The sequence below is a fragment of the Conger conger genome, chromosome 5 (assembly GCF_963514075.1).
Source record: "Conger conger chromosome 5, fConCon1.1, whole genome shotgun sequence".
NCBI lineage: Eukaryota > Metazoa > Chordata > Actinopteri > Anguilliformes > Congridae > Conger > Conger conger.
Genome location: NC_083764.1, coordinates 42,387,373 through 42,401,737, shown reverse-complemented (window position 1 = coordinate 42,401,737; position 14,365 = coordinate 42,387,373). Strand labels below are relative to the sequence as shown.

At 38.5% G+C, this 14,365-nt stretch overlaps 1 protein-coding gene across 1 annotated transcript in view; it reads right to left on the bottom strand.

The window, feature by feature from the left end:
* Positions 1-14,365, bottom strand: part of LOC133128468 (ras-related protein Rab-6B-like) — an 83,235-nt gene that overhangs the window by 39,965 nt on the left and 28,905 nt on the right. Inside the window, exon 2 of the mRNA XM_061242006.1 lies at positions 1,928-1,986. Within this exon, the coding sequence (XP_061097990.1) occupies positions 1,928-1,986 (59 nt within the window). The remainder of the gene's footprint in view (positions 1-1,927; positions 1,987-14,365) is intronic.

The following is a 14,365-nucleotide window of genomic DNA, read 5'->3' as shown; positions in this document are numbered from 1 at the left end:
AATAACCCTGGTTAGGTCTAATGCTCTGAAAAGGTGCTAGGCCTAACCCCTTCTGGGAACAAAGAAACTGAAATATTCATGAAGAATCAACAAAGCTGAGCATTTCCTCTGAAATGAAAATGTGTCCATGGTTGGATTGTTCTAGAATCATTGTTTTTTTTTAAAGGCTTTCAGTCCTTTCCTCTCTGAAAATCATTGTGCAAAATGCTTTTCCAAACCCAGAATTACTCACTTCATGTCAGTTCCCATAACGTGAGTTAGACTGCTGTTTCATCGACCTTTTGTGATCTACAGACTACAGATCAAGGACAAAGGAGGTTTGACAAGAAATCGAAGGAGAAATGACAGACTAGAATGTGAAAAGATGACTGTTGAAGCAAAAGTGAATTTCCTACCAATTGTAAGCCGTTGAAGCAATCACAAGTAAAGTGTTGGCTGCAGAGGCAAGCATCTTTTGGTATGATGTTCATCCTACAGCTTTAACCCAGCCGTCTTTAAGTTTGAGATCTTTCAGAAAACTGCGAAAGCTAAGACATAGAACTATACTGTTCTTGGCCTGCCACAATGAAGCATGTTAAATATTACAACTTTTAGACATAAGTCAGCTCTTGTTCAATTTCTAGTTATGTCTGCACTGAAATGTAAACTACTGCAATCACGCACCCCAAGATGCTTTGCGAACTTGCAAATATAGCAGTGCCCAGGAAATTCAGGACTGCATAAGTCCCTACCTTTGCAGTAAATAACCAAAAAACTAAAGCTCAAAAAATTATTTTATTGCTTGAATGTATTTATTCATAATCTGATAAGTAAATTAAGTAAGAATGATCTGAATGCCAGAGGTTTCTTTTAAGTCACATTATTTACATATGCTTGAATGTGAGGGAGAAAACAGGAAATATTGTAATCATCCAAAACCATTTTTTTCATTTTATTCCTGCAGTCCATGTATTTTACATCTTTCATTATCACTCAACTCCTGACTTAAGGCCTTTTATATTTCACTTGTCGGAGGAAACTACCCTAAATGTAATTGCAAGAAATGGCTGTATAATGACATAGGGAGAGTGTGAGAAAGAGAGAAAATATTAGAGAAATAAAGGGAGGATGAGGAACACTCATCATGATGAAAAGATGAAAAGCTGGGGGAGCTCACCACCTGGCCCATGCCACTGTCAGAAACATGCATGAACCAACAGCATACAGCAGGATTACTGGCTGATGCCACCTCGCTGATACAGGACGCGAATCAGCAAGTGTAGAGCAAACCCCAGAATCCTCCCTCGTGATCCCAAAATGATGAGAAACCACGTCCATGCTCCTCCTTTTGCCTTATTCCGAGACACGTCCTCGCCGAGATCCTTCTAACGACCTTGGAAGTGTCTCAATTCCTGTTTGAGGCGACGTGGGTTCTCTGGGGTTTCCCCGGTGACACCAGACCTTAATTAATGTTAGGAGGAGTGAGTAACAGATAAGCGCTCCGACAGTCAGTCACAGGATGCGCCTTGTCCTTTGCCTGCTGCCCAGGAGAATCACTCATAACAGAATCAATTCCTTCGGGTCAAACCGGCACAAACCTACCTTTGCTGCTTTCCTAAATGTTTGCACACAATGATATATGAAGGGCAGAAAGATATACAGAGACCAGTTTTCAGTGTAAAAGAAATCAGTTAGTTCAAGTCATTAGACTGGACTAATAAATCAGCACTGTACCACACACATCCGTGCACACAACCAGTCTTAGTAATATTTTCACCCTTTGAGTGACTGCACCGATAATTATGTCAATATTATATGGTTTGTAATGTAAAAGTAATTATCAGCAGTGCATCACTCAGCAGTTCAAAATTAATTGGAATTTCAAAGGAATCACTTGAGGAAGAAGTAGAGATATAAATAAAATATGGTCGTGTAGGTAAGGACATACCTGGTACGTGTTGTCGAAGCTGTCATACATGAACCTTGTGATCAGGGACGTTTTCCCAACTGTAACGACACAGACAAAATTTAAATCAGTAAACGGTATTATTTATCAGTACAGGGTTGATATTTGCAGTTTTTTATTATTAAATGCAGCATTATGCACATTATATAAATATGCTGGTCACAGAGAGTTTATTGAAGTGACTTATGGAGCTGGACAAAGTACAAAGTAAAGTAAACATATAAAATTTGATGAATGTATAATTTCAGTTGCAACTGAAACCAGCTGGCTGGGCCCTGGACTAAAGCTATACCCTTGCAATTGGTGCCACAAATATGAAAAAGTGTGATGTGTTCAGGTAAAAAAATATATACTTTGCAACAGGGCCAGATCTAGGAGGGCAGTGCCCCCCAAAATATTTGCTTTTTACTTCCCGACATTTAAACATGAACACGGCGCGAAAAAATTAGGAATTCAATATCAAAGCCTGTACTAACAAGTGGTCTATAGGCCATTATAAATGTGAATCTTTCTGATCTTGAAATTGCTTAGGCCTACTTAGTAAAATAAATGTGTTGTAGCTACATTTGACCTATAATGTGTTTATGGCATTAGCTAGCAAGCAATCTATTCTTGTCATGTTGGTGTCGTATGGGATATTGACTGTGCATTGCCCCCTGTAGCTTTTGAGTGCGAGGACAGCAAACGCTGAGGCAATGACAGGTGGATTTTATTGGAAGATGATTATTAGCTAGCTAGTAGTATGGTTAAACTTTGCACAGTTTTTGGTTTTAGAAATAGGCCACTGGCTACCTAGCTAGCTGGCTACTGAACTCATAGCGCAGTGGTCAAGTCAGGAAATAGTGTATGTAATATTAAATTATACAAATTGTGATGTATAAATCGAATAAGTTGCTTTTCCATGATTAGGTTATTGTCTTGTTTACCTCTAATAAATCACTTGCATGTCAAAAATTGTCTTGCATAGACTTGCATGGCGACTTTGCTTATGTTATTTCCAAACAATCGCTCACATACATTCTTTTTACATATGAAATAAAGGCTGGAATTCCTACATAGATCACCCAGCATCAATGTAATACCTTCAAATTAGAGCTAAAAGTATGCATTGCTTTCCAAGTATTCATTGGTTCATTTAAAATCCAATGTGCTGGAGTACAGAGCCAAAATCCACTGTGCCCTGAATAAAAAAATGAGACAATGAGAGTAGTCTAGAACTGGGGCTGCTTTATAAGGTAAAACAAATTAATAAAAAAATAGCTGATGCACAGGCTTGAAAATTTTCACAAGCTAAAATAATTTCCCACAAGCACATATGGCATCATATTTCATTTGAGACCCACATTTGACGTCAGCAAAAAAGACTTGCTCCGGTTCATTTGCCCAATAAAGTACCAAAGCAAAAAAAATAAAAAATCCCTTGATAATTAGCATTTTCTGTATTTAGTCCCAGTTTATTCCACTCCATTAAGCTTATAAATGAGCAACTTAAGGTTCCAGCATGTAACTTTGGTGTGAAACCAGGTTCCCTTCCCTGCAATGTAAAAAATAAAATGGTAGCCTACAAGGCCCTGATAACGGCACTCAGCCTATGTCACACAGATTACCATCCTGCACTCAGCATTATGTGTTAATCACAGACCCTCGACAACGCCGGTAAGGAAATGACACCCTCTGCAGGCATGGCTTCAGGAGGGGAGGATTAGAGGGAGATGAAGAGGGGTGAGCCGGGCTGTTTCCCCGGGGAAGATTTGAGTGGACTGCCGTGACTGTGCTCAAGTCATGTCCGGGAACAGCCCTCCCCGAGCGATTTAGATGCAAATTTTCCGCAAAAGACGAGGGTCTGTTGGATTTTCACAGCGGAAAAATGTAAATTGATAAGGCTCACGAGGCCTTATTAAAGCCGGCAAATAAATACGAGCTTATCATCTTAACATTTTGGTCCCCCTGCTTGGGGGTATTGATCCTGGGTATGGCGCAGCTGCCTTGGACAAAGCTGATCTGTTTGGAGATGGCGTTTTAATGGGAAGGGCGGGAGAGTGAGGGGCATTTTGTGCTGACTGAGTACTCCGCAGAGGAGTGAGAGCAACTTGTGCCACCAACGCCCTCCGATTGTTTCTCACAGGGAACACTTTGGTTTGGCCATCCATCGGTAGAAGCATTTAACATCTCTGCCAAAGCCCAGACCCACCCTGTCCACCGGTTGGGTGTTGTTAAAATCCAACAAAACTATGGTATTTCCATTAGTTTAAAATCCAGATAGAAACCGGCTACTGCCAATTTCACCACTGTAGTTTCGACTTGATATTGTACTGGTTGAAGTATTGATGTGGACCCACCTTGTCCACCAGCTACTGTTTGTGTGTTACTTCGCTTGAATAATAAGCAAGAGTATACAGTGTTTCAGTGATCACTTGTCTGGAATGCAATTTTGGAAGCTATTCACAAACAATCAGAATAAGCCCCCACACCACTGGCTGTGGCCAATTTTTTGTAGAACCAATTTTCAACCAATGAGCTTGAATTATTGTACAGCTGTACAATGTTTTGGTACAGAGTGATGGTCTGTCAACTGTATATTTTGAAAATTTAAAGACTATAAACACACAGGCAGAGGGTGAGTCAACATGTCAGTCAGCCTTTTTCAACGATAGGAAGGTATTTACAATGGTCTTGTAACAGTGTTTTAACACAAAAATCTTACCTATTGTACCTTTAACTATAAAAAATGTGTTGAATTATATCGTATTGGTTGGAGTATTGATATGTATATAGGGTGTTGCTAAAACACTGACACCCAAAACATTGGCTGACATTTTTATACAACCATTATCCACACAGTGGTAGTGGCCCAGAAGATATGAACTCGGCTGACTTCCACAGCGGCCATCTGACTGAAGGCTGTCCAATTTTACGTCTGCTAAATGTTTAATGTCCCATTTCTGGCACACATCATTTTTCTGGTAATTACATATACATGAGGCGGGCTGCTGTGTGCTGAGCGTTTTGGTGATGCACGGCATATGCCTGGGCCTGGAGTTTTGACCTCCAACCAGCTGCCACATTTTTGCATCTGCACATGTGATGGGGAACGGACCTAAACGGAGAATTCACAGCCGTATTAGAATAAACGCCCTCCTTGGACTGCCACTCAATAAAGGTTTAGCTGCATTGTAATTTCTCTGCCAAGTGAAAAAAAAAAAATCCAATATCCAGTCTACTTCTTTCAGCCACTTTATAAGCCTCTGCAGAAAATGCTAAAATGCAGGTGGAATTAATTTCCATACTTCGACACATCAATATTAAATATAAGCATAATGCCCATGAGCGCATGCACATAATTCAGTGACGGAACTAGTGAAATTTATTACAAGGCACATTTTCAAAAATGGAAACTGAATGAAACTAAAAGACCAACAGTGCAATTATATATTATACAGTAATCACTAGTAATTACCACCATACTCCCCATAAACATACATTCAGGCTGTTACGATGCTGACCTGGTCAAGAGTCCAGCAGCAAAAACTCATTCCTTTTCCAAATATGCTGGTCAAAATTAAACTTTCCACATAATTACAGTAATAAAAGATTCCATAAATTCTATGGGCCAGATTTACGAAAGGATTGTGACTGTTTTTCAGAGGCAAAATCAGTTGCTACGAGGTTGTATTTACTAAACGGTCGCAATGAGTCAAAATTGCTATTAGGATGCATTTTGTGGGGATTACGACACTCTGCGACTTTCCTTTTGATACATAGTTAAATGTGTTCATGCATATGTATATACCTGGAGTGAATGCACTTAAACAGGGTGGAGATTATGTAAATCAGGACAGTTAAGTATTCGAACTTACTAAAAAGCATGCATTAATGATGACTCCACTCATTGTGTGAACATTTTTTGAACTCCAGAAAACAGGCACTGATGCCTGAGATGGGTGTCGAGCTATACATACTGTACATTTTCAACAGTCAAATCAGTTTCCCATGTGAGCTGTATGGGGTAGAAATGAATGAATTCATTCTCTGTTGCATAATGCTCTAGAAAGGATTCACTTCTCGTTTATTTTCCGATATTATATATTTTTACTGAAAGGACACAAGACTATACTGAAGCCACCCACTAGCAGTTAGTACAAAAACGCAGTTAAGAATTAAAACTATTTACACAATTGTTCTGTGTATGCATTAGGATACGTAATTGTGAATAGACAAGTTTACCTCCAGATACTCTGAATTCCCATTATTATGTCTATTTTTTCTGTTTTTCTATCGGTGTTAATATTTTCCTTGGAAAAAGCAGCATCATCTGCTTTTTTTTTTGTAAACTGGCTAACATCATGCAGCTTCAGATTTTCTTTACATCATCTACTATTTGTTTTATTATGCCAACTGAATTAATTTTGTGTGTGATGTATATTAATTATTTCAATTGCTCCTCCATTGCTGTTGTTCCTATGCTATAATACAGTGGCGTGAAGCTATGCCTTGTTGATCATCACCTATATTTCCTGATATGTACTGTACATTTTTCTTCTTCTTGTGGTTCCCTCGTGTGTTCCTGGTTGCTCTGTGTCCAGTCCTTAGCGGCTTGTAATCTGGACATATAGGCATCCCATTTTCTATTGGCCCCTTTTTATTGATGTTTCCTACCACAAAGCTACAAAAGAGGGCATGGAAATATAGTGAATGTTTTTGCACTGCAATTATTTCCTTAGTAAATCCTTATTCTATTTTTTACTAATTGGTGTGTGAAGTGTGTGGACCCCTCAATTGCTGCTTGCAGCAACATTTCTGAAAATTCTTTGTCCTAAAGAGCTCAGAGAGGCCCTTTCTCTTGCCGGTTGAAAAAAAGAGCCAACGATTAATTAGCTGGCTCCTCTGCCTGCAGCGCACAGCCTCGCTGTGGGATGCCAAACTTTGCCACTTTTTTCATGTACATTTAAATCCACTCAGTTGAAATCTGTGGACCCGGTTCCTGAGAGACTGACATTTAACTGAGAACAAAGTTAAAGAAACCCATGGTCCCTGGCCACACTTCCCTCTTTCATCAGTGCCAGTGTATAGCCAAGCCTCTGAAAACTACTCCTGGGCTGGGAAATAGTGAAAGACCAGAGGAGACCAATAGAGCAATGAATTGGGCAGATCTCTGTAATGATGGAGTAACCCCTTCAAAACAGTAGTGATAATTGGATATGTGCATATTTACACCTGACTTTAGCACACCCTGTGTTTGCATTCTTTCTCTCTGATCTCTGTCTGACAAAGACCGACACTGGGGAAGTGCAGTTCCTGAGGTACCATGACAGTGTTGTCTGATGAAATGTCAAACGTGTTGCCAAAACAGAAGAACACTAAGCATACTCACACATATTCACATGTTATGTAGTATGTTGGCATACATGAAAAATGCACAAATGCACACACACAGGCACGCACACACACACGTACATACACACACGCGCGTGCCCGCACACACATATGCATCCCTCCAATTCCCCAAGCAGACAGCTTCCAAAGCAGAAAGCTTCTCCCCAGACCCTATTTATTAAAACAGAATAAATTAAATAAACTAGTAATTACCAGAGATGTGTTTCCATGATAACAAAACCTCCCGTTGTGTTTGCAGATGTCAGTGTTGCACCAGCCCTGCCTCTGAGATAAAAAAATTATAATAATCCCGTTTCGGTTTGACCTACTTTCCAAGTATTACATTTGTAAACATTTTAGGATTGCAGTTCAGGAAAAACAAAGGACATGTATTGTTGTGATAAATAAAAACCCAGCCATTTATGATGGGGTTTTTTTTACAGACATTCACAAGGAAAAGATAAACCCTGCTCGAACCAGTGTTACTGTTGACAGAATTCCACAAACATGTAGCTTACCGGAATATTGTTCAAAGACTAATCTTCTGATATGAACCATGCTAATAAAAGAGCAACAGTGGCATTAATAATGGAAATCAGCATAAAGAACACTAAGCAATTATCTGGGCTTCTGCCCTCATTACACACCCATTTCTAGAAATCAAGATCTCATTTACAGCACAGTGTTAATTACTAAATATGCTGATTACCATTTGTTTCCTTATCATCTTCTGAGCAAGCACAATGCAGCAGTTCACTTAGGCATAGGAATTATATAAATCAGGTAAATCAGGAAAGATAGGTTTAAATTATTGTGAAATTACTTGCCACTTATATTGAACATTGGGATGGATTACAAAGAGCATCCCAAAATCCATGTAAAGCTTTGAGAGCAGGACTGTTAATGCCAGCAGGCCAGCAATGTCTGGTAAAATAAATAGTCATTAAAAGAGCTAAATCAAAAGAGCGTTATCATCAACCATTTGTTTTATCTTGCTTTCTCTCACCAGTAATTACGCAGGTACCTTCATCATTGTGCGGCTAATGGGCTTTATAATCGCCTGAATAAACTATTGGAATAAACATTTGGAACCAACAGAGGTGGGGGATGGGGGGGTTAGAATAGTATGTCAAATAATATGTGTTTGGGGTGGTCATCACATAAGACGTCTATGAGTAGGTACAAAGTTAAGGGAAGACGATTCTAAAATGCCTCCCCATACTGTATTCACACAGACACAGACAGCTTCCAATGGAGCAGCCCTAACGACAAGGAAGCTCTGAAAGTAAAAATACGAAAAGATTCTCAAACGCCAGTAACCATGGCGTGAAGGCAGAAAATGTAAAAAGCCCTTTGTTCCTTCATCTTCGCACAAAAGGAGCCGTCGCATTTTGACAGTCTGTCTTCTCCACTCATATCAGTTGCTCTGCAAAAAATCCCACTTTGAAGAAAAACGACAGACAAATTAATGCGGAAAATACGTAGCCATTAAAGCTAAAATGGCTCTTAAGACCAGTCTGCACATCTCTAGGAGGAGGACAAGACAGAATAAGCCAGTTTACCTGCTGATTCATCCAGCAACACTGACCAACAATCATTCCTTAAGTGCCCGAGGATTACATAATCAGACTCAACAGCTGCCCTTATCAAGGACGACTTACACCACACATCTTCTACCACCAATTCAATGTAACTGGATAACTAAAGCAGTGTTGTCACGGTGAGCCTTGAGATCCACCCATCAAGATTCAGCATTACAAATCATATAGACAGCTAAATTGCAATTGGTCAAACACAAGGCCTGCAAATAAATGAAACATACGAAATACACAAAACTAAGGCGCTACTTTACTGACGAACGCTTACCAACGAGAGCGCCATACATTTACGTTACAATGAACGGTAATAAAGATTGAAGGGGACATTGTTTTCCGGTCTCTGCAGCTTGTGATGGGGGATCAACGTGCTTGGATTTGATTACCTTACAGGGACGGCCATTCCTGCTGATACTGCAGGGAGAGGCCGAGGAGCCTGGTGGGGTGACCCACATCAAAGTCACCAATTTCCCCCAGGAGGAGATCTGCCGCTAAAATCAATGTCCCATGCGGGTGACAAATGGCCAACACTGCTTCAACATCAACAGCTCCTCCATGCTAACAGCACCGAGATTAATCTCCCTTTAGCCCTTTCTCCCAAAACCGGAATAAATTATGGAGCCCTGTCAAAAAGTAATCTTAGAAGCCTACCCGCCCACTAACTGAAGTTAAAAGGCAAAAGGTTAAGTGCACAAACTGATATATGTTAGGTTAACCCCTTAAGTATCGCCCCTTTTCTTGACACAAGCTTAAAAATGACACACCTAAAATAAAATGGTTACTATTCTTGAACCCTTGAGGCATAATCAGGTTTTACAAGAGTCAGAATTACTCTCAATTTTACTTAAATTTACAGAAGCACAGTGAAAGTGAAAGCGAAAGCTTTTTATCTCACTGAAAAGATTTTATGTTTTTGACTGGATACAGATAATTGTAGTGGTGGTTGGTACGCTTAGAAACACAATGAAGCCAAGTCACAACTCAAAATGAGCATTCAGCATTGTTTTTCAAAGGACATTTGGAGAGTCCAAAAGGAAACTAAATGATATTATGGGTCTTATGATGTGTAAAATACAGCATTTAAACTAAACTATACTAACACCTTTTATCCTGAAAAAACTGTTTGCACTTTTCCCTGCCTGTCACCCTGTCACCTACCTCTCTGTCCCAAACGTCCTCTGCTTGCAGCTATCCTCAGATAGTAACAAGTTGTGAAGATCATAAAAATGAGTACAATAATTGCAATAAAACCATCTTCCATACTAATATATTGATTGAGGTCCATTGATTTAATTTTTTTGTCAAATACCCAACCCCCATAATTCAATCAAACACATTCCATAATTCCACATGCTATTTATTATTAAAATGCAGGCTGGCTCCTTATTTATAAGCATACTGAATAATAATAAAATATTTTGAGAATGTATTTAGATGTTCACTGATATAAAATGTGGTCACAACACTTAAAATGCCCTCTATTGTAGGCGTGGCAAAATAATTTTTTTGGCACAGAAAAACAGTGTTTTTGCCGATGCGCCTCAGACTCCCTGTGCGTATTGAAAATGCTACAGTTTTGTTACGCAGGCCAAAAATGCTGTGTTTTATGCAAGCCTAACACATTATACACTGTTGGAAACTTCTAGAACATTCCTCTAGTCGGTACTTTGATGAGCTGTGTAGAACTGAATTTTCTTACACACGGAAGGGGGTCACATATTTTCTCTGCAACTACGTTACAAATACTGGTTAGAGACAGTTGTACTTGGGCTCATCGTGTTCGAGAGAACCTATACAAAACATAGATAATAGCATTTCTATGTACTTTTGTAGAAGTATAGAATTGTGTTCCAGATAAATTCTAAGTAAACTATGGACATTCTATCAACATTTCTCTCTAAGATAGACAGACAGACCAGTGTCAAGTAACGTTAGCTAAGTAGCTAGCTATGTAATTTGTATAGATAGATATATTGATAGATTATGTCAAATTCATATATATAGAAATGTATATAATAATAAATAATAGAATAATAATATAATAAAATATCTATCTCTATCTCTCTCTATCGCCTTTTTCTCTATATACAGTAGTGTGCAGTGATGATTATACACCACCACGTTTGTCTAAAAGAGGTCCTAATTCTTTAAAAATTAAAGTTTAACATTTTTTGGAGAAAATGTATTGAAGAATACTGTGTGTAGGCAATGAGAACAAAAAAAAATCATTCCCACAATTACATTGGGGTAAAAGTATGGCTAATAAACAGAAAATCGAAAAATTGAAAGGTGTCACAATTTTTTATATTTTTTTACTTTTGCATAGCATGAATGCATGTTTGAAGGCTCATTCCATGATTGTTGATGCTAAACAATTTGATGTGATGGTCAGTTGTTCCAGTATTTAAGGTAACACAAACTTTGAGCAGTGTCACAGTGTTAAACACGATGGCACGACGAAAGGAGCTCTCTGTTTACTTATTTTCATGAACAAATATTACAAGAAATAAATACTTGAATAGTACTTGATTTCTGATTTATCTTCATTGTGTTAAGTGTATAATCATCACTGCACACTACTGTGTATCTATCTATACAAATTATATACAAGACATGGAGCTAGCTAGCTTATGTTACTTGACACTGGTGTTGAGGCAATGTAGCGTAGTGGTTAAGGTACATGACTGGGAGCCACAACGTCAGTGGTTCGAATCCCGGTCGAGCCACAATAAATGATCCGCACAGCTGTTGGGCCCTTGAGCAAGGCCCTTAACCCCACATTGCTCCCTGGGCGCTGCACTGTGGCTGCCCACTGCTCCTAAGTAACTAGGATGGGTCAAATGCAGAGGACAAATTAACCCACAGGGTTCAATAAAGTATATCTTATATCTTATCGATATATCTATCTATACAAATGATATAGCTACAATACACAAAGCTTGCTAGCTAGCTTAGGTTACTAACGTAACACTAGCTATGTCGCTGGTGTATCTACCTAATCTATCTATTTATCCATGTCTGTCTGTCTATTGATCGATCCGGTGAGAAAGTGATTTAACATAACGTCAATGTACCACCGGACTTGGATAGTGCAGATGAAGACTGGCGCAGGTGTCAAATTAAACAAAAAATATATTGTATATTGTTGTCAAAAGATATAGCTAATTTAGGTAAAATACCCTATTCCCGCTGTGTTATACTTACCCCCGAGAAGGGGCGTGTACTTCAAAGTACCTGGATTTGCTGGTCTGGTCTATGGCATTTTAAAATAGGTTATACAGACAGAACCATGAGTTTTAACCCTTTCAAATGGTATATCCTGTTACAATAGTGATTGAAAATTGAACCATGAAAATGTATCAGTGTAAATGTATTATAAAATGAATGACTAAGACTGAGACATATTCTGATTTGTAGGAACCGGATTTTGTTTACCGAGATAATATGCACCAAAATAAACCAAATTAGATATTTTGCAATTCAAAAGCCATTTTTCGATGTCTTAATTCTATATTTGTTTACATGCACTCTACAGTGATGACTATTCCCTGGCTTTCCTGCTTGAATTAAATATGTAGTATGTGGGAAACATTAATTAACAACTGAATGGAGAATGAAATTTATCTCAAAGCAATCCTGAATTAAAACTGGACCATAAAAACTATAATACAGTATCCAGATTAGTTTGTTGGAGATGAGAAAATTGGTAAATCAAACACTAAGCATTCTGCATTACTTCTGAATCTTATTCTTCTTTTTAACATGGAAAATTGAAGCCTATGTGTTCATCTGCCACTGCTGATTTCTCCTCAATTTCTGCAATTTGACAGGCTAACCGGATACCTACACATTGTTGGCAAGCCAGAGAATATGATATGAATATGATTTATTGACACCAAGTGTTTGTTTATCCATTGCATCAGCCCATCTATTGGCATAAGCAAGGTATACTCAACCTATACCTGATTTCAACTTAAAGGTTCAAGTTTTATAAAACTATATACTGTATTACAGTAAAGTGCTGACAATTGCTGCTTTTTCCTCATAACCTATGCTGTTACAAGATGAGTTGCTCTTTTTCTTAAGTCATTTATGTATTTTATAATTGAGAAAGGTTAGCTCCCAACTGGCACACTTCTTACAAAGTTGCAGGAAAGTTGTGCTGAATAAGAACATTGTAGAAATGTTAACAATGTTTCTTTCACCCACAAGCTTCCAGCTATGTAGGTCACATTTACACATTTTTCCCCCAGGAAAAGTTTAAGGACATGTTTGCACGCCAGAAAAAAATCAAGAGAACACAGTGTTTCCATTCCACAACGGCACAAAATATTTTTGATATTTTTATCAACTGAAACTCTGCAATTTCTCGACACCTCAAGGTTTAACAGCAACTATTATTTGTATTTTGTAGGTATTCGCATCAGAAAACTAATTTAAAATGCATCTTAAACATCGATTTTTAATGGTCTTTTCCTACATTGTCTGCATTTTTACAGCAATCACATTCCAGGCAGTAGTTATTAATAATCTCACAGTTTAGTGGCCCAAATAACAATGTAATTACACCACACATACTGACTATTATGCATCATTATATCAGGAAAAGAGCTAATAATCACAATCTTTGCACATTAAATCCCATGATGCTGACACACACACACACACACATTTACATTTTACATTTTAGTCATTTGGCAGACGCTTTTAATCCAAAGCAATTTACAAGTGCATAGGTTCTTCCACAAGTTAAAGCAACACATCCATAACGAGTAAAATACAGTCATCATACTAAACACAAAGACATGCATGCACACACACACACACACACACACACACACACAAGTATTTGGGTTACTGTACATCTTTCCCCCTACTACCACAATAATAGGCCACCATTAAACTGTAACATTGTATAGAGGGCTATGTATGTGGATCTCAGACACAGGGCACATAGGAGTACTGCAATCAGCTATTCCAAGGCTACAGTCACGCAGGTGCATAAGTGCAGCCATTTTGCAGGGAAGATGCTCTCCCAGACTACTGGCTCCCTGGGGTTATGAAGTACAGATGAGTGTACTTGTACTACTTGTAAGCCTGTTCTGTATGGCTATACTAGTGACTAATACATTATAATCAGTTTATAGCCCAACATAGGACACTGCAAAGAGAAGGCATTGCCTTTTTGACCCCATCCAGATGGAAAGAACCCTGATATTCTGCCTTAAAGAAAGGGTCTACTGTATATTTACTTACTAACAAGCTTTCCTCTCAAGTGTCCTAATTAGCGGTCTCTTCTCAGTGGCAGGCAGAGTTTGTTATGATTTGTTGGAGATGGAGGAATGGCTTGATTGCACTTTGTGGCAGTCCACTTTTTGATGAGTAAAATAACTACACTAATTCACATGGGTTCATCTGAGCATGCGTTAAGAGGTTGGTGAAGTCAAGGTTT